Genomic DNA, 23,115 nt, shown 5'->3' with positions numbered 1-23,115 from the left:
GCTCAAGATCGTAGAGGGGGAGAGAAAAAAAGGAGGGGAGTGTGTGGTGTATCGGTGTTTCGTCGCTTATGGGGATGCGTTTGTATATAGTGCATGTATATTTTTTGTATGGACCTGTCATTTCTTACCTTTGCCATGCCTAACTGCAATACCTGGAAAAACCCCGAATAAGATACGTTTTGTTTTTGTAACATTCTGTTTTACGAACGGAGCAGCTTGCACATTTATAGCCATATTAATACAGCCATAAAAATCGTTGCAAAGATGCATATTTTTACCAAATAATCCGACACCGGGCTTTCCCTGGCGGGTCCCATCCGGAGGACGCACTGTTATCTTGACCGAGCGCTTCGATACTAATAGTAAGTACACATGCTACGGCTTTGCTTCAGGGGGCTATATGCTACTGTTACTGTAGGTTGCAATATTAGACTACATCTATTCAGAAAATGCCCCATTTCCCATGAAATAATATAGACTATGCCAAATCCGTTCTTCATTGAGTATGCAAAGGCCATACATTCTCGATGGGCACAGGCCAGATTTGTTTTGAGTTCCTTAAACCATCACCATCCAGTCTGCATTTACCCTTTTGTGCGTTACGAAGAGAGGATAGCGGGATGAGATTTTACACCTTTTTGAACAACACGCCGCCGGTTTAAGCAGATAACATGTTTTTCTAGACGCTAGTTTTGAGATCCATCATATGGGGACCATACGGGCTTGTTAATATGGTCGGCCTTCCTCTACAGGCCATGACGGATTCTCTTGTCAACAGCCGACAAGTAACTACCGGCTGCATACGGTTGGTGGCACCCTTACTGTGACCCTCACGTCTCAACAGTTCATGCTCAGCCATGCACAAATGTACAGCATCTGGGTCTATGTGCAAGTACCCCGTGTGGAAATAGCCACTACATGCATTTCAGTAAATGTGAGTTCGGTGCTGCAATGGACAGGTACATCCCTTTCCATCGCAGCTTCCGGCATTATGAACACACAGGGAAGTAGGCAGCAGTGACATTAGAGGAGGAAGTGAACGTGGATGGGCTGTAGGTGTTATTGTAATATGGCGTTTTTACAAGGCTGCAATGTTTGGGAGCGGTGAAGGCGCTGTCCGTGGTGCTGAAGCCTTAATTGCATTTAAAGCTTGAGGCTAGTTGACGGCCCCCTTCCCCCTGTCTGCTCGGTGCTGCTGCAGCCACAGTGCTGATGGAGTTAGGTGGCTTCGTGCTGGTCAGGCTGCCTCGCCTGTGCTACACTCACTCACGTAGTTTGCTTTTATCCGGCTCAGTGTGTGTTCGCTGATATTAATGACTCCTGCTGGGCTGTCCTTTTTCTCCCCCATTTCTCTCTACTGCCTCCCCTCCCTCCTTCCCACACAGGACAAAAGCACACACTGTACGCTGCCAACACACACACACACACACACACACACACACACACACACACACACACAGACGTAATACACACTCTCTGGTGGTGTCTACCTCCTGCATGCTTCTTGTCAGTGAACTCTAAAAATACACTGGATAATGCTAATGAAGTATCCAGCCGAGTTTGTCTGTCTTCCACAAGCAAGCCTCGCTGCCATCTGTCTCCCTCACTGCCTCAATGTGGGCCCCAAACTTCACCACACAAGTGTGAGAGTGTATGGATATGTTTATGTTTGTGCATGTGTGACAACCTCATAAAGCAACATTTATTATTCAAAACTGCAAATGAGCAGCTAAATACAGTAGTGTGTTTATCATTGATACTACCAGCACTGGATGTTCTGTGGCCTAAAGGACTAAATGGTGTTTTGATGTTTTGCTTGTTAGCATAGCACACTCATTCTGTGCTCATGAAATGTGCACATTAGTCAGTGAGATGGCTAAGTGGCCTGTCGTTTCACCTTCCTTGTAAAGCAGATGGAGTCCTTGTACTTATTGAGTTAATGTAATAGTTTGCTCTATTTGCTATTTGTTGATATGGCAGATATTATTTATTGATATAATTGTAGATCCACTCTTCATTTAAAGGGTGATGTTGCCCAAAGTGTGTTTACAGGTGGAACACTGTTGCATATGTGGCTAATAAAGTTATGTTATGCCTTTTGTGGCTCCAAAGGGAGCTGTGTGAAGTCTGATAAATTGCCTTAACTGATGTCACTTGAGGCGGTGTCGGTTGGGGCTGAAGACTACAAGTTAGACAATAAAAAAATGTGTGGAGTTAGAACGTGTGTTAGCTTACCAGACCTCTGTAGCCCACTCCTCATCTCTGCTTGCGGCTAGAGATTCGAGACTACATTAGCCACTACTAGCATAACACACCCAAATCTCCAGACAAACTGTCGGTGGCTGAGTTGCATTGTGGGTAATGTAGGCACCATGTTTTGATAATGAAGACAAATGCTTGGAATTAAAAAGATGATGTATCTGGTTCAGCTGCATGGATTTTGATTTATAAAATATATGACACTTTACACCATGAGTCTGACAAGGGTTTAGGAGTGCAATGCTAAATTGGTGGAGTACACTTTCAGAGAAAGTCTCAAGAGTTTTCTTGCGTCCGATTAGGTGGAGTAGGTCATTGCCTGAAAAAACTATGAAGATACCTAAAAACACATTTTTTTGTAACCATAGTTTATAAGCTGTTCCAAATACTTTTCTAACATGGCATAAAGAAAACTATTCTAAGCTAAGTCTGCCCTGGTGTGAAATGTTTCCATGGGCAGCTACTTAAAATAATAAAAACCATCAAAAACTCGGCTGAAACCTTGTATACATGGCCTTTGAAATTAAGCCAAGCTGGCAATCAATGGAGCCCGGGCTGTCTGCACTGTAAATACAAATAGAAGCAGAGAGAGAAAAGTGGACTCATCTTGATTCTCATCCTCTCTATGCACAGTCAGGCATGCTGAAAAGGGAGCTATTTTGCCAAAAAGTTGATGCATCTCTTTTAGAAGGACAGACAGCAGTGGACCGAAAGTGACTGTATCTGAGGACTGAGAGTGTAGCATTAATACTGTAAGAATATTTTCTCAGTAACCTTTTTCTTTTTGTCTCTTGTTTCCTCTTCTGTCTTTCTCCCAAACCCCCAAACTCCCTGTCACACATTCCCACTTTCTTTTTAAAACCTTCTCTCCCTCTCTCACCCTTCTCTTTTAGATCCAGAGATGGCACGCCTATTGCTTCTGATTATTCTCTATGCTCTTCCATCTCTTGTTGTGCCCATACATAATTCATCAACTGGAGGTAATTTTGTGTGTATTTGTGACTGAATCCGTGTGGGATATCTGTCTGTGTGTATGCTGTCTGTGTGTGTTTATAATGTGCATTAATGGACAGATGTAACGCTGCAGAAATTGCTAAGTGACCTGAATGAAGCACTGTAATTTGTGCAGCAAGGAAGGTGTCAATTAATTGACAATATAGCATGTTGTTGTTATATATCTACATTATCTGGAGACAGAGCTTTCCCTCTCTGCTCTTGTCATCCTCCTTTTTTCATACTTCTTCCTCTTCTCTTGTTTTCAGGCTGTGCCATAATCCGGCCTCCAAGGGATGGGGGGATCCGCTACAGAGGCCTGACACAAGAACAGGTACAGAGAGAACTGTTACTGTGCTGGATCTAAAGATTCAACATTGAATAATTTATTATCATATCAACCGCAGAAATTGTTTCAGTGCGCTCAGAAACAACAAAGCACAACATATAAAACGTATAATCACCATTAAAAATGACACCATTATTAATAAATTACAGAACCTCACCTGTCAAACACCTCAAACACATTAAACACAGTTGGCTTGAAGATTTTCCAAATAAAAAACACAGAATTGGAAGTATTCAGCAGCTATCCTTGTATCTGCTAACTGGAATGTAATTATTTCTTCCTTATTATTATTATTATTATTATTATGATCATTATTATTATTATTATTAATAATAATATTATCGTTGTTGTTGTTGTTATTGAAAATATAAAACATGTCAGCCTGAGATAAAGTGGTGCCATTACATTAATTCAAATTAGTTGGTGATGATTACTCCATATGATGAGGGATATGTTAGTTAATTATATAATAAAAATAATAAATAATAATAATAATATTGACAAATTATGTAACAACGTCTAAGAAGGGTATGTTGAGTTGTCACAATATCAGCTGACAGCTGAAATATCAGTAGAAATGTAAGTTGCATTAGTGCATGTTAAACTACTGTAACTAAAGGAACAGTTGGACATTTTGGAAAATATGTATATTTGCTTTCTTGGTGAGACGAGAGGACTGATGCCATCATGTCCTGTAAATATGAAGCTACAACCAACATCCAGTTAGCTTAGCTTAGCATAAAGACTGAAAACAGGGGGAAACAGCAAGCCTGGTTCTGTCCAAAGGTAACAAAATCTGCATATCAGCATCTCTAAATAAATGACATGTGTGTGAGAATGACATGATAAGTTGAGGTTTTATGGGCTGCGTACAAACAGTCCACCACATAACCCCCTTTAAAACACAGTTTTTATACGGATTAAAAAAAGTAATATAGATAGATACCATCTGCCCGATGGTAACAGCTAGTGCAGGCTAAATAGGGGTTGTGATACATCTCTAATAATTGCCTGCCTTTTCCTCACCAATCAGGACTCACAGGTCATCGTCATGCAGTTTTGCTGCTGTCCAGCAATCTTACAGAACATCTTGACTTGCAGTTTATCTTTATTATTCACTCACAATGTAAAATACCAGGCAATGGAACAAAAGGTTAATACGTTCTCCGTGAAGGAGCGATAGAAGAGGACCAATATATCTCTGTCCACACCAAACTGTCTCAGTTTCAGACCTGTGTTAAAATTTCCTGACAGTTTCACATCTATTATTGTTCCTAAGTATTTGTGATCATCCACCAGTTCAATACCCTCCCCATCCATAGTCATTCGGTTGGTGGGTGTTGCTAACATTCCTGAAGCCAAAAAAATATTTCTTTAGTTTTCTTTGTGTTCAACTGAAACTTGACCTACACCAACCAACAAACTGCTCTACCCACCACCGGTAGCTAGTTTCATCGTCATCTTAAACCAAACCAACGACTGCCATATTGTAGCAAATTTAATAGTAACATGCTCAGAGGTGTTGCTTCTACATTCTACCATATTTTGTTAAGTGAGCTTTAGAGGTGCTGGTAGGCAGATTTTTTTCTACCGTTGGACAAAGCCAGGTTACATGTTTTAACCTGGTTTCCAGTTTTTATGCTAAGCTGATTGACAAACATGACTATAGTTATCAGTCTTGTCATCTAAATGTGTTTCCCAAAATATCTATTGCATTAATTAAAGGCACATTTAATTATGGAGTGACATTGGACTAAAAATTAACATAAATGTATATTACATGATTTACAAATGTGTACAACAATTTGTGCGCGATTTGAGGTACTCACAAATGCATGTTCCAATCCACACACAAATACCAAGCAATTTGAACACATGTAGTTTTACAAATGCACAACCTGAATACAGACTGTTAAATGTGTGTGTAAGAATCACCTGATATACATATCAGGTTACATTTGTGTATGGAGCTTTGAGACTCCTTTGGTGGTCTCCAGCTCCACAGATCCACAAATGCATGTAAAACTGGCACATCTGGGCTTTCAGTGAATTCATGTGTGTCAAGTGGGAAAGATGTTTTAATAAATAAATGTGTTACATACAATTAGTTGCTACAGATCAATCTGTTGGCTCTGATGGCTCATGTGCTTACCAAAACCATGTCTCAGGATCAGCTAAAACCTTTGACCTTTGTCACATGACATCCAGCTCTCTCCCTCTAATCTTTCCATGTCTCATTCAGCTGTGAGCTGAATAAAGCAGATATGTCAAACAAACACCACAGGATTAACAGATCAGACGAAAAGAGATTCACAAAAATTTGAACAAGCATGCAAACAGAGCATGAAATTAAAGAGGCAATTCTAATTGTTCTGATTCTAATCTAAGATTCTAAATATGAACATCGGTTAACTAGACTTGGGGAGTACTGGTCTGTGTAAACAGTTGCACAATGTCTCCTGTGGCTCTCAGTGGAGCTTTGTCAAGTCTGGGGGGGGATAAAACCCCAGTGATGTCATCAGGGTATTTCAGATTGGGCTTGGAGACTGTACATTTTAACAGAAACCCTGTGTTACAAACTGAGGGCGCAGAGTTAGAAAGAAATGGGTGCATCCCAGGCAGGAAGGGTCTAATGAAGCAACACTATAGAGTTGTACCATGGGAAATGTAGGACGTTTTGGAGCTTGACTGATGTTTGGGACTTTAATCAAGATGTCTTGGCATCTTCTGCATCAATTTTAACCTTGGAAATGTTAGTTTGACAAAAAATTTAAATCAAGGTTCAATTATTAGCTTTTTCCTGTGTTTTCTGTGTTTATGTTTCAAGTTTGTTTTGATGCTGCAAAAAGAATTTCCTCTTGTGGGACAATAAACATCTGAACTGAAATGAAACACAGTGAGAGAAAAAGTGCCAGAAGAAGTAACCAAATACACGTAACAGAGTTTTTGCAATGAACAGTTTTACAGGTGGAAAAATATTGTATCCATATACTGTATATACACCTGCACCAGTGCATCAAATGTGAATGATATAAACATGTGTTTGGAAACTTTGGGATCTCAGTTAGAATTTAAATTAAATGTTCTGTGGGTTTAAAACAAAGTTTGAACAATGTTTAAATGACCCAATGGCAGGCAATATTATAGACAACTTTGTCCTTTGCAAATCCCCTAACTTTATGGATGTGCTGGAGTACCCCTTCATTTTTTGGCTCGCCTTGGCTCACCAAGTTGTAAATACAACAAACAAATCAAAGAAGAAAGTCTCTTCATGTCCTGGAAACTAAAAACTTAAATTAGAAGAGAGATTGATGTAGTTTCAAAGTGTAAGAACCATCAAAACCTCCAAAACCAAGCAATTTAATATCTGAATCTCTGGATGTATCTACACACGAGTCCATCACACATACAGTACACGCAACACAACATTACTTTGAAACATAAAGCCTGGGCCTATTTGCTTCCTCTCCCAACCAGAGTGAGGGTTTAATTCAGTGTGTGAGAGCCCATCAATTCAGACAAGATTGTCATAAAATGCTCTTCCTAGTAGAGCTATATTGTCACAACCATATGGCACAAGAGTGTACGGCACTGAGTGTACTGCACTGAGACGGAATAAAGAGGGTCCCTAAGTGAATAGGAAATACAAGTATTAGGGCATCAATCACACTTTAATGGCTGTCTCTCCTCCCAATCTCTTTCTCTTCTGTGGTTCTCTTACAGATTCGCAGTGTGCAGATCCTGCCAGTGGATTATGAGATAGAGTATATCTGCAGAGGAAACCGGGTGATTGTGGGACCCAAGGTCAGGAAGTGCTTACCCGACGGCACATGGACAGACATAACGCACCACAGCAGATGTTGTAAGTCCTTTTGGTCTAATTGTCAGACTCTTTTTATCCTTACCTCCACCCATTTCTTATCTTATCACATTTTACAGACAGTTCTTGTGTATAATAATCAGTTCTTACGCGTTCTGTCTGGTTAATCAACATATAACAAAGCCACCGTTAATAATATAAAATCTCAGTTGTTTTGACAGCATGTTACCGCTTTCCCCATTTATACTACACACAAAGGAAAGTGTAAAACACTGTGCAACCTTCTCACTTTTTTAAGCACTGGTATTACAGTCGTTTTTATCATCTACAGTACTAATATGAAAATCCACAGTGAAGAGCTAACATGAAATCAAACCACAGTTTTTATTGTTATGGTTTCCTACATTACCGGCTCCCATCACTGTTTGAGGGGGTAAAAACAAGTCATTAACACAACATTGACATATTGTCTCTTTTAAGTTGATACTGTAAACTCGAGCAAACATCCAACATTTACTGAGCAATATTATCAATCATTTGGTGTTGTTTTTCTGTCCACCTGACGAATGTAAATCCAATATTCACTCTATTTTAGTTCAGTTTTTGGTCCCCTGAACGAATAGTGCGTTTTTAAAGCTTTTTTGCTGAAAACAGCTAGCTGCTGTTGCTGCTTAAACGGTGCTATGAAAGCAGTGAGACAGAGTGAACCCAAACAGAAAAGATGCTGGCCGTATAGCTAAACAATGAGCTAAACAAACTCGCTTTAAAGCTCTGTAAAGCCGAGGGAAGATGCAGATTCAGGTGAAAATTCTTTGTAGGTTCATAACTACAAGCAACCCTTTTTGCATTATCACTGTTTACATTGTCATTTGACACATTGTTATTGTAAAGATATTGATTATATCTGCTTTGAAAGGAATTAAAGTAAATCTTGTAAATGAACATTACCGACATTAACTCGTTATCTGATCAATTACAGTTCGATAATTAAATTTGAACTTTATTCTTGACCTTATGAACAGTATAGGTAACAAAATCTCAACTCAAAGATTTGTTAACTAGCTTTTTGGGAGCTTTCAACCACATCTCATGGTCCCTGCAATAAACACAATTTACACAGAGAATTAATAGATGGCCAAAAAAAGATCAAGGAGGCTGTTCACAATTAACCAGAAAGACCACTATTGAACAGTGACATGGGTTACGATCTCCCTCCCATTTATGACCACTTGTTTTCATGCGACGGCAGCTGAGCCATTTGCTGATGAAGACTGTGAGATGCAGTTTAAAGTTGTAAAAAAGATTGATTTTGTCACACATTTTGGTTGAAATTCGTCTCTTACTGTGCTGGTAATATGTTGCAAAACCAGAGCTTGTAAACATAACCTTGTTTTGTTGAATTCTGATCTATGAATAGGTTTTTTATTTTACTGTGTCCTGTTGATTGCTGATTAGCTTTTTTGTATGTATCCTCTGAGATATGTGTGCCTAAAGATGGGCTATATAAATAAATAAATGTAAATGTGAAATTATTTGTGACACTTCCATAGAGAATAGTTCAGGCTGATGCTGGGTATTGCTTGCATTTAGATCTAGGTTAAAGAATAAATGAGATAGCTTGTTTAGCTTCCACGTGTATTAATTTTGTTTGTATGATATTCAATTTATTATACAGCATTAAATTGTTTTACTTAACTTTGCCTGCAAACCAAAATGTTCTTATTGGACAGTACGGCCTGAATGTAATTTCTACTCAGATCACATCCACAGTGCCTCTGCAAATACTGAAAATAAGGCCAGCGATCCAATCAAATCACAGTTACATCTCTGTTTTTGTTCTTTCAGTTCACATCTAACATCAGTGGAATTTATTTTTCCCAAGAGTACATTCTCTAAAGCCGGGTTTTTGTTTTCTCTGGCTTATGTAAGAGCACAAGCTGCAATGTGCAGATTTGAGCTTTATAATGTGCTCCCAATGCTGGAAGGAAGATTCACAAAACTTGGCAGCTAAACAAATTATATTCAAGAGCTTGGCCATTTTGTCAGGAAATCAAAGCAAGAGGAAAACGCTAAACCATATGGAGGCTGTAGCATTGCAAGCTAACATCACACATGTGGGCTAAAGTGTAGTATAATGTATTTCTTACTGGTAACTAACACAAAATTGGCAGAAGTAATGACGTTGGCAAAGCACTTTTACCGTTTTGCTCATTTGTATCCAGTTTGTTACCTAGTGCTTGTTCAGCTGTTGGAGAAACATGTTAGGCCAACATCATCCATTAATTTGTACACTGTAGAAAAGCTCTGTATTTTCTCAGAAGCCAATGTCAGCAGCAGCAATAACCAGAAAACCTTGAAAAATAGGAATCTTTTTAACCTATTGCCTTAGTAACTGAGGCTGGAGTGTGTGATTGCTTTGTTAAAAGACACAATATTTTACTTGTGAACTATAATGACTAATAGTTGACAAACTATGTTTGACAACTTTGGTAATGGTTAAAGATAACTAGAGGCTTAGCTGGAATAATTACATACCAGTTTGTTAGTAGCATGATTGTAATTGAGTCCAGCAACAATTTTTCACGATAGTGTAGGTACAGTAGGTCTGGTATGTATTTTTCCATGTTTCAGTTGGCCATTTATTTGGATTAATGGATTTCATTCCCGCAGTTCTGATAAACCCACTGTACACTACCTGATGAGAAAGTTAGCGACTAGCTGGTGAACACGGTGGGGAATTTAGTAGCTAAAGTAGCTAAAGAGCTAGTTACGTCCCTCTGTTGGTTGAGTTGGTGGTGACCAAAACAGAGCTAAAAGAGAATGAACACTGAACATATATTAATCAGAAACATGGCTTAAAAATGAATGCTAATGTTCTTTGCTATGCTGGACTGCAACTGCTTTCTAACATGTTTAACTACTTTATAATATGTGTTAACAGTTCGTTCTGCTGCCCTCAAGCTGCCACCACCAACAGTTATGTAGTTAACTTGCTAGCCAGTTAACTAACATAATGCTGGTTCTTTGGCCACTGAGCATTTGGACAACCAGTAACATTATCCATCCAAAGCATGTTTACCTCTGAGAAATGTGTAACGGTATGAATGCATGGATTCACCTTTTCTAAATTCTCCTTCTCTTTTGTGGTCCTTGTGGTTCCCAGTGCTGCTGTGCCCACGGGTGTGGACGTCCCTGGAGAATGGTCGAGTGATGGTGAAGCCCCCCGGGCAGCCAGTGGAAGGGACAGTGCTCCATTACAGCTGCCATGCCGGCTTCATCCTGGAGGGCAGAAACATCAGCCATTGCACTAAACTGGGAAAGTGGGATGCGCCTAAACCCACCTGCCTCTGTAAGTGTCAAACAAGTCTGACTAAATGACATTTTACATTAAGCTTCCAGTTATGGTAGGTTTAAGAAAATGATGTTGTTTGGTGGGAGGATTCAGTCAGTTATCTCAACAGGCTAACAACTCAGTTACAACACAGATGGTAATTAATAAGATTTACATCATTATATCATTGCAGCCAGTCCAGCAGAGATGCTAGTAAAGAAAATTTGTGCACAGTCAGACATACAACATTGATACCATAAATGTTTCTGATATAAATTCATAATATCCATCATAACAAGTAGTAGCAAGTAAATCTACTCAAATATTAAAATGTTTCTAAAAATGAGGATTCATTGCGTTATGAGAATCACAACTGGAGGTTATAATTTACGTACTTTTTTGCTTACCATGATTTTTCTTTTTAAGATTTACTATAAATTGTAGAGTGTTAACGTCTAATCCATTAATAGACAGGCACTTAATCAGCAATTATTTTAAATTAAGTGTCAACTTTTCAAGCAAAAATACCAGTCATTATCTGGTAGCAGCTTCCCAAATTTCAGGATTAGATGCTTTTCTTTGTCATATATGATACTAAACTGAGTATGACTTTGAGTTGATGAGATAAAACAAGCAATTTAAAGACAATACATTAGCCTCTGGTACTATTATAGGCATATTTTATGACATTTAACTGTCAAAATAAATGAGTCTTAATCTAATCTGTAATCAAATAAACAGAAAACATCCTATCCCATTTCATCATATAGCCACAACCCACTTCAGCTTTAGCAGCCTGCCTTACAAAAATGGGAACATAAGGCCTTTAAGATGACAGATAATTACAAACACCTGCTCTCCCAAGGGTGAAGCACAGTTGCTAAGCAATAAATGATCCAACCAATCACAGTGTAATCCATAGAGGGCAATCTGCACTGTTGGCACAGGCAGGTAAAATGAATCATGAGCACAAGTTAAAACCTTATGTCCCGTACATTAAACTGTACACAGGGTAAACACTCAATGACTATAATATCACAGCATCAGTGGATATTTGTGATATCACTGACACCCAAAAGTGTTGTTATGAGTTGGCATGTTTACAGTTTGAAAAGATTTGTCCAAATGAGTGCAAATATTGGAGGATTTAAGAAACAAAAAACACACAGATGAATCAAAGAACTGAAAGAAATGAGACTCGTTATCAAAGGAGTTGGCATGGCAACCAATAAAGTTGCTATGGGAATGGTAGTATTAAAATGGATGAAAGTGGGAATTATCAGCACAGTTAGACTGGGCAACTAAAAGTAGGCTACTTGTTGTGTAATGAAAACATCTCGAAGATCAGTAAAAAGCTTTGTGGTTCATTCATATTTGTAAATAATTGCTTATAATGTACTCTGATTATATTTACAACTCTACATGTTGTTACTAACAGATTTTTTGTGGTACCTAACTATATGAAATTTAAAGGTAACTATCATTTTTATGGCATGCTGGTAAAACATCAAAGCATTACATAATATTTCCCACAATTACTGCTCAGCATCCAACCAACAGTGCATCACTCAATACAACTACAATGTTGTGTCACTGCCATCTAGTGGAGGGAAATTATTAGACTTTTGAGCTTAACTGCACCAAGTTTTTACAAATTATACATTATAAAGGTAAATAATTTACTTGGAAAACATCAGATTTTACATCAAAGCTGTTTTTGTGAAATGCTGAAACCTTCTAGTTAACTGTCCTGTTTCCACTTGAATTTCATCTGTTTTCTGTTCTTCTCTTTTTTGTGTTTGCTGGACAAAGATGACAGAAACTATACAGGTAGGAATTTTTCATTTGTATTATCGTGTCCATGCTAACCAAATCATCACAATAGTGTATATATATTGCATATATATCTCAACAAAACTCAACAAATAAAATCTGCCACAAGCAAGGGTCCCTTCCCAATGTTTCCATCAGAAATGAAAGGTGTAGCCCTTAAATCATTACATATATGTACTATAGCAACAACCACTCTCCCTGGGGCCCATACCTAATTATTATTAATAGAACATGAAATGTCTCGCCTCACATAACAAACAGTCTTCTGTCTTCAGGGAGACCATTAAACCTGCCTGTTTCTTTAGCTAATGGTAATGCACCTGAATGTAACTGTGCAGAGATCTTTGATCTTTTAATTAAATTCTGCTGCGAAGAAGGCTTTGCAAAACTGTGCTGCAGATGTAATGTGTACTGTCGCCACAAGAGAGCAGCAGTAGCCTAAAGCACTGACAAGTGGTTGTTCTGCAGCTGAAAATCCAAATCCCCACAACAGCTGGGGAAATCTGACTTCTTGGGGAAAAGGAAACTTCTTCTACCTACAACTTGTCCAATTAGAGAAACAAGATTATAGTTTATTATAGTTGCATTTGAAGCTGTAAACTCAATTAAAGAAGTTAAAGAAATTAGTTTCCATTTCTAATATTAGAACACATACATATTCAGGGCTGACAGCGTTTCCCCCAGTTCCTTACCAGCCCATTACAAGAGGAACATTATTTTTCTATCCCCGAGTATCACGCAAATGCTTCTTTCATGAATCAAAGAACTGAGAGAGAAGATTAAAACTATTTACTTTGCTCATAAGCATCATTAGTAGCATTTTCAACTCAACTCCAAACTTACCCCTGTGTGTCTTATCTGAATGAAAATTGTGCATTCTTATTGGTTTGGTGCTAATTGTTTTTACGATGCTCCTGCCCTAAGATGGATTTTGAAAAAGGCGAGGGTTAATAGCATTACAAGAGCAGCTGCAGGTATAAATATAATCAGGTGTGGGATATTCTGCTCACTTACCCCAGTCCTACATACAGTGCTATTAGAACTGTGGTGCTGTTGCTGTGAGTGTAAAACTGCATGAGTTTGCAGCAGGTCATTTCTGAAAATGAACTAATGTGCTTAGCCAGCCTTCCCTAGGAAAATAAAGGTTCAAAACATCTACTAGTACAGCCATTTTATCTGATCCCTGGCAAGGATGATGAATACATGGGTTACTGTTGCAGGATGGCTCATCCTCTTGCACAGTTATGTCACCACGTTAGAAATTGGCCAGATATTGAATCATACGCTTGCTACAACCCTTGGAAGGCTCACAACACTGCACAGTTACTCTAATGAATTAGACATAGACCTACGCTAGCCTTTCATAAGCCAAATACTGTTCACACACACAGACACTTGTGTGTGCACACGCAGTATGCAACACTAAACTCGATACATAGTTATAAAGCAAGTAATCCCATAAAACTTTCCAAATGTCACTGACAGACTTGACAAACACATAATTAACAAAGCAGGAGAGAACACGGTTTCCTCAAATAGATATTCCCATTTACTGTCACAATACTGACCTCCTTATGGCTCTGCTCTCTCTCTCTCTCTCCTCTCCATGTGCCATCACCACCCACTTACTGCCTCCTCAGCAGGAGAAAGGTTAATACCCTGCCCCCGTCTGTGTCTGCTCTACCCTGTGTATGTGTGGTGTGTGTATGTGTGTGTGTGTGTGTGTGTGTGTGTGTGTGTGTGCGGGCACATATATGCAGTAGGAGTGCATCTCTCGTTTCTGTTTTCTTCAAGTACAGTATAACAAAACCAGGTACACAGTGAATACAAACAAAGCAGCAAACAACCGGGACATAACAAGCTAACACAGTACCAACAACACACATCTAAACTCTGTATGTATGCACATGTACATATGTACATACTAAGTATTACATTTTTACATTATAATATTTAATAATGGATTTCATCCTTTAAAGATTATTGTATTTTTGAAGTAGGAGGTCGATCAGGCATTAAAACAAAGGGGAGGCATTATTCTATATATTTTTTTTATCTTTCTATCCAAAACCAAAAATTCATTAATTTAATGTTAATAGAGTAATTTAATAAAAGACAGTTTTCCCTTTTTCATAGCTGCCTTCCTAATAATAAACTATAGGTTACCAAATGCTGTCCCTCATGCCCTAGTGACAGGACATAGTTGAACAATGAACTTATTATTCTTAACTCCCATCCACCCTTACACTTAGCCATGATATATTAGCCTAGCAACTGCTATGCTGCACAATATTGCAAACAAGCAAGTGTGTAGTGGACAAATTATGTAATGATCATACTGAACCGAAGTTGCATTTATTAACTGTATGTTCTTGCATGCTGGCCACATTCACACTCCTATAAATGGCTGTTGTTCAAATAATACCATCCCTGTAATATATAAATGAGGTTTTCAACTTGCCCATCTGGTACTACATGCAAAGTAAAAAAACCCACAAAGAATAGACTTTAAAATTCACTTTGACCAAAGTCTGATCTCTGCACAAAAAATTAGATGTGACTTCTATTGTCAGCATTCTAGAAAAACCTTACGTCTACAAAATATATGCGTCTTGGGAATTGAAACAGTCTGATTGATTTTACACAATATATTTAGGTACAGCATTTTCACAATGTTTTGGATTGCTCCTTGAATAAAATGTGCTCTGCAGGTGGAGGACAATGTAATCTGGTGATGTGTAAAAAAGGGAACATTCAAAACAGTATTTTTCCACTAACGCATCTGCCAAGAGAAAAACAGGCCATTATCCTGAAGGATGCCCAGCGTGCATACTGCAGACACACATACAGTACAAGACCCTCATTAAAGCAGCTCAGCAACATGTTACAGCACACTGTCTCCACTGCATCTTTTCCAGGCTGTTCCACAGCTAACGTTTTCTCTGAATGTGGCATTTGCCACCATGGGGGATGTTAACACTGCAATGCCCAATGCTCGTGCGTCTTTCCTGTGTTGGCTGCAGGCTTATGGAGCGAAACAGCACATAAAGTTCACGGCTGAATAATTGATTGTGCGTTGGATGGGTCATGGGGTGGCAGCGAGGATGAGGAGGTGGAAGTGGAAGTCAAATGCCAGCCATGATGCCAGCAGATGATCACTACACTCACCTCAGCCTGTGAGGGCTTGTTAGCAGCTGGATCTGAATAGCTCTCTGCTACATGGAGATATCCAGATAATGAGATTTGGGTAATGAACCAGGGTTATATAATAGTCATATTCCATCGCACAACTACAGAGGGTTTTTAATTTAGACTGGAGAAATAATGGTCTTCTTCTCAATTGCCGCAATAAGTAATTTTCAAAAGGGAACTTTAACACAGACATTACATTGCAATTAAAGCGCTTACACAGGAACTGCAAAAACATGAGCATAAAATGGAATAAAAGTGTAGTCAATAATCCAAATAGGCTGCATTGAAAATGGCAAAAAGTATTGGCACCCCTGTGACTTTCTATTTTGTTCTAAGATAACGAGCTTTACTTTAACATTCCTCAAAGAATTCATTGATATCAAATGATGTTGGCAGATGTATCTCCAAAAATATCAAAAGTTTATTTTAGAAAAGGACACAAATGAAAAACAGCTTTATGATCAGTGTATGACTACATGGTGCATGTGTGTCAGAGTTACAGATAAGGGCTGTGCTGCATGTGAGGGTTCGGAGGGGCACAGTGGGAGTCCAGTATCTCTCATGTGTACATTAACTACATTTCTCTCTTGAAATGGACGCAAATAAAAAACAGCCATGACTGATACTGCCTGCCACATTTTTTTGCTGATTTCTCAAAGCAGCTTCTGTAGCATTTTATATACTTAGCCGTGGAGGGAAGTAGAAATGAAATGGTCTATGGATTAGCAGAGGTGGTTACAGAGTAGAGCTGCATACTGCTGGTGTGTGCTAGCACAGTAAGCATGGAGTTATTGATTTGCAGGTCAAACAGCATCTAGGTATCTAGGTTAAAACCAGGCTAAATCTGGTTTAATTTGAAAATGTACATGTGACTGTTGTTTCAGCAGCATTTAAAAAGCATTACAGTTGATTGTGCAGGTCCTAAGAGAGAAACCAGTGTTTTTAGCAATAGCGCCAGCTCTTAGGTTTGCAATCTCAGTCTGCCGTTTTGCAGTGGTGGAAAGTAACTTCCTGTACAAAAAGTACATTTACTCAAGTAGTGTACTTACTACTACAATTCTGAAGTATTGTAATTTACTTGAGTATTTCTGTTTTATGATACTTCCACTCCACTACATTTGAGAGAAAAATATTGTACAGTTTAAGACACTACATTTATTTTACAGCCAGAGTTAGTAACTTTTCAGATCAACATTTTATATGTAAACACATGATCAATTTATATAACATTATAGATTAAACTACCCATGAAGTTGTTGTTGTTGGAGTATTGCTACTGGTACACTTAAGTAAATGATCTCAGTACTTCTTCTACTACTGTTGGTTGCAGGTCCACCTCTTTGGTCCAGACTAAAATATCTGAACACATACTGGATGGGTTGGCATGAAATTCTGTACAGACATTCATGGTCCCCAATGGTTGAACCCCTATGATGTTGTTGATCCCCGGACTTTTCCAATGAAGTCTATGAATGTCTGTACAGAATTTCATTGTCTTCATGGATCAGTTTGCAACCCTGCTCTAGTGCCACCATGAGGTTTACATTTGTGCTTTTTAGTGAAATGTTTCAATAACTGCTGAATGGATTGTCCTATCATTTGAACAGTCATGTCCCCCTCATAATTAATTGTAAAAATGTTTCTTATTATTTAGCTTTTCCTCTAGCGCCACCATCAGGTCAAAATTCTAATTTGTCCAATACTTTGATTTATGACAAAATACGAAAAAACTATTGACATTTCCATCAACCTCAACTGTACATTGGATTCAGTGGTAATTAGCATATGTTAGCATCATAACACGGAGAACATAGTAAACTTTCTACCTGCTAAACATCAACATTAACATTCTAACTGTGAGCATGTTTTTTCTCAAAGTACCGTTGTGCCTATGTGCAGCCTCACAGAGCTGCTAACATTTATTTACATACTAGCTTGATGTTTAACCTTGCTGCATTCACTCATACTGTACATTTTGTATATCGGTTTATTGTTCAATTTCTACACATCACAGTTATATCCCTTTTCATTATACTACCTCCTTGGGTTATTTTACATGTTGTACATTCATTAATCCTTATATATAATATAAAGTGTATAGGGCCTAACCCTATCCACTTTGCGCTTGGTTACACTGATCTGATAAGAGGCTACACATGTTGTGCACAAATATAGTCGACACAGAACACGTGCACAATTGTCATTTGATAACTGGTTGAAATAGATCTAAAGGCGGGATTTGCCAGTCCCACACCCCATGCACTATAATCACAACAGCAACAAAATACCACAGATATATCTTAAAGTTACAAAGATTGAGTACAAAATGTACAAGTAATGCACCAATCAAGTGCAATGAATTAGAGGAAACATGACATATTCAGTTATTCAAAAAGGTTAACAGGCTCAAATGTGTTAAAAGTATGAATCCAATATGTCTCTCTGCGGTGGAGTGAATTGACTATGTCACCACAGTCGAAACATTGGTCTGTTTGCACTATTAAAGGCTGCAATCAATCAGTGTGCTCCAATCCCTTCTTTCCCCTTTGGAAATATATTGGCACCTATTATAACAGTGGAGTTTATTTTCAAGTTTAAATGCTAAACATTACCTAATTTGAGCTGACTTCTTTTCTTTGTCCTAAACTGAATATCTTTAGATTTTGGACTGTTGGTTCGACAAAACAAACAATTTGAAGATGTCACAGTGAGCTTTAGGAAATTGTGATGGAAGATTGTTTGATTATGAAAAAATGCAGTTATTGAAATTACATGAAGCATTCATTATATGTACCCTATCTGAAACACATTTATTTCTCAAGAGAATTCAGTCCAGTTTTAATGTAGAGAGGAAGGGCTGAGCCATTAGTTTACTATTCATTTATTTATTCTATTCATTTATTTTTTTAATAACATTTAGTGAAACTGAATTGGGACAGCACTGTAGGCTATATGATCATATTGCATTACTGAAAACTAATCAAAGGAGTTACTGAACCTTCTGTTGTTTAGAGTTGAGTCATAACACAGAACAGTGGGACAGATTCATGCCATGCATCATTGCTTTGAACATCAGTTTGATTATTTTGTGTTACTTACCATACAGTTTTAAAAATCCTAATAACAATAAATATTAAAAAAAAGTCTTCATTATTGATGTTTTTACCACATGGCCCAGCTCAATGCTTACTTAGAGAAAACAAATCAGACTCTCTGGGTAATTTATAGTTTTCACAGTTTGCCTTTAAGGTCAGTATTTAGCCTCTTGTACAGATGCATTGGTCAGAAATGAATTGTGAATGCTGTAGCCAGCAGTGTAAGCCGGAAGCTGCAGCAAGTGATGAGAGTAAGAAGAAGAAAATGTGACAAAATGAGGTTGTGTGGGACTCTTGTGGAATGGATGTACTGTATAAGTTAAGCTCAGCGTGTAACTCATTAGAAAATCTTTGAGGAGATTTTGCCCAGAGCCCCCTCCAAACCACTCATCTCTCTCCCTCTCCATCTCTCTCTCTCTCTAGCGGCATACATTTCAGACGTGTCCTGGCACTCTCTCTCTCTCTCTCTCTCTCTCTCTCTCACACGCACACACACACACACACACACACACACACACTCTCGGTGCTGCAGTGGATCAGACGCAGAGCTCTGGCGCGCCTGCTTTTCCGCGGCAAATCGTTTCATCTGTTGGAATACGGCAGCGTTAAAGAGGGGAGATGTTGCCTGCTATTTCCGCTGCTCCATCTCTCAGTTCACACTCCCGTCGTTTTTTTTTAATAGCTGCAGCTCCCAGTCCACGCTCATTTGACCCGGTTGACGTGTTCTGCGCGGACTCCAGCGTTTAATTCTCGCGTCCTGTTTGCGTAAAAGTCGTGAGTAAGGGATGCGCTGTCCAATATGCATGCTTTATTGCAGGCATGATCTATGATTTATTGCAGGATTTAGTCACGCCGAATGTGTAGAATTGCAAATAAACGAGTTGGACTGCAGGACTGAGGTTCGTTTGAAACTTGACTGATCTCGAGGCGAGCAGCAACTTGTCCTCGCAAGAGCGCTACGCGGTCTGCAAAGTAAAGGCTGCCTGAACTGTGTTTGACTCTGTCCCCGAAAATATCCAACATGCCATGTATAATTAACCATGCATTATGCTAAAGTATAGGCCTCCGCTGACTAAATTATTTACTCGATTCGCTAAACACTTGCAATTAAAAGTAAATAGGCTAGTTGGTTTAGGCTACACAATATCTGCAGCATAAAATCCAAAGACAGTCCTGCCCAAAGGAGTCGGACACGTGTCGACTTCACTTAAATTTAAGTTGCAAAATTCGCACATAAAATAACCTTTTCCCCGAATTGACTCCGCTGCGGCACCGGGGCCAACCTGTTCAGCTCACCTTGAACCATGCTGGTAATTTGCAGAAGACCTCCGCGGGTAACTCGCGCAGCCCGCGGGCATGCGATGTTCCTCCGGGCATCTCTCATCGTCCTTCTCCTCCTCTGGCCACGGCCGTCCGCAGGCAAGAAGAAGCTGTACATCGGAGCGCTGTTCCCCATGAGCGGAGGCTGGCCGGGCGGTCAGGCGTGTATGCCCTCCGCTCAGATGGCCCTGGACCTCGTGAACAACAGGAGCGACATCCTGCCCGACTACGAGCTGGAGCTCATCCACTTCGACAGCATGGTGAGTGCATGTGGAGGAGAGTCAGAGGAGGTGCGCACTTAAGTGATGTGAGGTGTCAGTCAGGGATCTAATGATCTGCCTCTCAAGTTATCAAGAGGAGTAACTGCCTCTGTTGTGTCATTTTCAGTGTGCTGAGTATCATTTGTCATTACTGTTTTGTTTCATTTTGATATTTACTCTTGCAATCAAACAATGTTTTCTGACTGTATGGAGCTTATTTTATTTCCCACTCTGGATTTCTCAAGAGTCATGGCAGGTATATTACATTTTACTTTGCCACAACAAGAGCACAGTTCCTCACCGACACCTGCCTTGTCTCGCAGTCCGAGATCTCTAAGAAGAGCTTTCCTAAAAGGTCACCCCCATAAAAACTAACCCTCAGGTCCTCACTCCGCTGAACAAAAGAGGCTGCCATGCCATGTACTGTGATGGTTTGTGCTAAATGAACAAACACACCTCCTGCTTGTTGCTCATCAATCATTAATCATGGCGGTATTTTAAAATGTCAGCATTATCAACCACTAGAAGTCCAATATCCGCCCCCTGACTGGTTTCATTCCCCCCGCTGCCCCAGTTTACCACCCCCTACACTGACATAGACTTTAATCAAAAAACACATTATTTATCTTTGTAAAAAAAAACTGTTCTATTTGCGCCTTGTTGCTGCACGTCCCAATTGTTACTCTGACAGTTTTTACCCAAAAGGAACCATTTTTCCCAACAATGGGATGAGTGGAGACACATGAAAACAATTACTGGATATCCCCACTGCCTCTTCTTCTGATGGTTATTATCAATCATGCTGCAAGACAGATGCCTGCAGAGTGGCCGGGGACCCAAACAGTTAAGTGCACTGGGACTGGTTAGAAATTTGCTTCAAGCTTTATTCTGATTGGTGTACAAGGCTCTGCATTGGAATCCTGTTAAACAGAATAGCAGGGAGAGAGAGTGAGTAAGTGTGTGTGTGTGTGTGTGTGTGTGTGTGTGTGTGTGTGTGTGCCCGCATGCCTGTGTGTGAGAGAGAGGGAGAGTTGGCATGGCAACACAGTTACTCTTGAAGCAAACCACAGAAACAAATAAGGCTTCAGCTCTGTGAAAATATGTGTGCAAATTCATATGCTGGATGTATGCAGAGACGATAGTACAGTGCATGCTTATTCACATTCTGTTATTCATAAACCTTGTTCTTTGCAATCAAATGCTTAACAGATGTAAATGTATGTCTGTGCATCCTATGATTACAATTGTAGTGAAGCAGGCAGCTGCAGATGTAGCAGCCATAAACATAAAGCTGAAGCTGTTGCATGAACAGATTTCATAGGGATTGGAAAAAATCACTCCTCGTGCTTCAGGAGTCGCTTGCGCCTCCGGCTCGAGAAATAGATGCAGATCCTTTGAATAGAGCAGCTCAAGGAGGCTGGTATAACATTGTCTGAGTGACGCTGGCTAATTCCTTGAATTAAGTGAAGGGGGAATGCTATTGCTCCTGCTCTGGGTACAGTGTGTTTGGAATGTGGTTTTCTTACCTCCTGATTTCAAGCGTTCTTCACCTGGCTGGAATAGTAATGAGGCTCTTACCCTTTGAGAGGGAGAGAAAAGCAAACATAAGAAAAGACATTAATTAGCGATCATTTTTACATCCAGTTATTACTACTCAATCTTGTTTGGTCAGAGAACAAATCTCCACCTTCTCTTTGTTTAGCTGTGAGATTAAGACAAGGGCGTAACCGGCCCTTTGTTTGCTTGCGTCTTAAGATCCAGGCTTGAGTAGCGTGATTATACAGCTGACTCTATTGACCTGAATTTATTATGATGACGAACTTTTAGTGCGTCTTTAAAGTCAAACAGCAGCATTGAATACAAGATATGCATGCAAGTTGGCAAACAGGTGCCTAAACACACACAAACACACACACAAACACACGCTCATACACACACACACACACACACACACACACCAGTTTGTGACCATAGAGTCGGGAGTATCAAGCTATGTCCTCAGCTTGTTCAACATCATACAATATTCATGAAGCTCAACACTTAATCCCAGCCTGTCCTTTTAATGGATGCAGATACCCTGTGGTAGCAGAACGGCTTGTTTCTATGGCTATTCTGGCGACAGCATCAGACTATTTACAGCCTTCTGAGATCTACACACGAACAGACGCGCACACACACTCACACAGTATGTGCAGACACACACTCTCCGCGCAGGCCGTTGCCATGGATATATCAAAGCCGAGACTGCAAACTTTGATCAATTATTAACAGTGATGGAGTGAGACAGTGGAGATACAGAGAAGTGGCGAAACAAGGTGCTTTCCTCACTTCCGCCCTTTACTTTAATTGGCAGCCGTGCCACAATTCCTCATCCACTGTGGCATAACCAGTATTCGTCACTGGTTCCTCATGCATGTCCATTGGCATATGAGACCGGAGTGGGGTGCCAGATGTAATTATGAGGAAATTAGGAGATGTAGCTGAGCGTGCTTTGAGATTCAATACATAGGCTGTCCCCCAGGCCCTTATCTTATCCCCTCCTCACACTTTTTATATCATTCAATCTGGAGTGTAATTAGAGTGTATTATGAGGAGTCAGTGTCTTCTCCCGTTCTTCCCAGCCCAAGGAACCTTCACTTGCTTTCAGAAAGTTCTCTCATGCT

General features: G+C 39.5%; 1 protein-coding gene and 1 long non-coding RNA gene across 2 annotated transcripts in view; one reads left to right on the top strand and one right to left on the bottom strand.

Annotated features, from left to right (window-relative positions):
* Nucleotides 1-2,320: 2,320 nt before the first annotated feature.
* On the bottom strand, nt 2,321-11,388 carry LOC123967783. The gene is made up of 3 exons (XR_006824341.1): nt 11,160-11,388; nt 10,540-10,700; nt 2,321-3,571 (listed from the first exon to the last, which is right to left on the bottom strand). It is a non-coding gene; the product is annotated as an uncharacterized LOC123967783 (long non-coding RNA).
* The window catches only part of gabbr1a (gamma-aminobutyric acid (GABA) B receptor, 1a), a 107,123-nt gene continuing 87,102 nt past the window's right edge, over nt 3,095-23,115 (top strand). The window contains exons 1-6 of the mRNA XM_046044020.1: nt 3,095-3,239; nt 3,522-3,586; nt 7,325-7,463; nt 10,585-10,770; nt 12,565-12,582; nt 20,292-20,452. Coding sequence (XP_045899976.1) covers nt 3,161-3,239; nt 3,522-3,586; nt 7,325-7,463; nt 10,585-10,770; nt 12,565-12,582; nt 20,292-20,452 — 648 coding nt within the window. The 5' untranslated portion in view covers nt 3,095-3,160. The remainder of the gene's footprint in view (nt 3,240-3,521; nt 3,587-7,324; nt 7,464-10,584; nt 10,771-12,564; nt 12,583-20,291; nt 20,453-23,115) is intronic.

The sequence above is a fragment of the Micropterus dolomieu genome, linkage group LG03, assembly GCF_021292245.1.
Source record: "Micropterus dolomieu isolate WLL.071019.BEF.003 ecotype Adirondacks linkage group LG03, ASM2129224v1, whole genome shotgun sequence".
Lineage (NCBI taxonomy): Eukaryota > Metazoa > Chordata > Actinopteri > Centrarchiformes > Centrarchidae > Micropterus > Micropterus dolomieu.
Note: the sequence above shows the minus strand (reverse complement) of the source record. Positions and strands in the feature narration are given on the sequence as shown.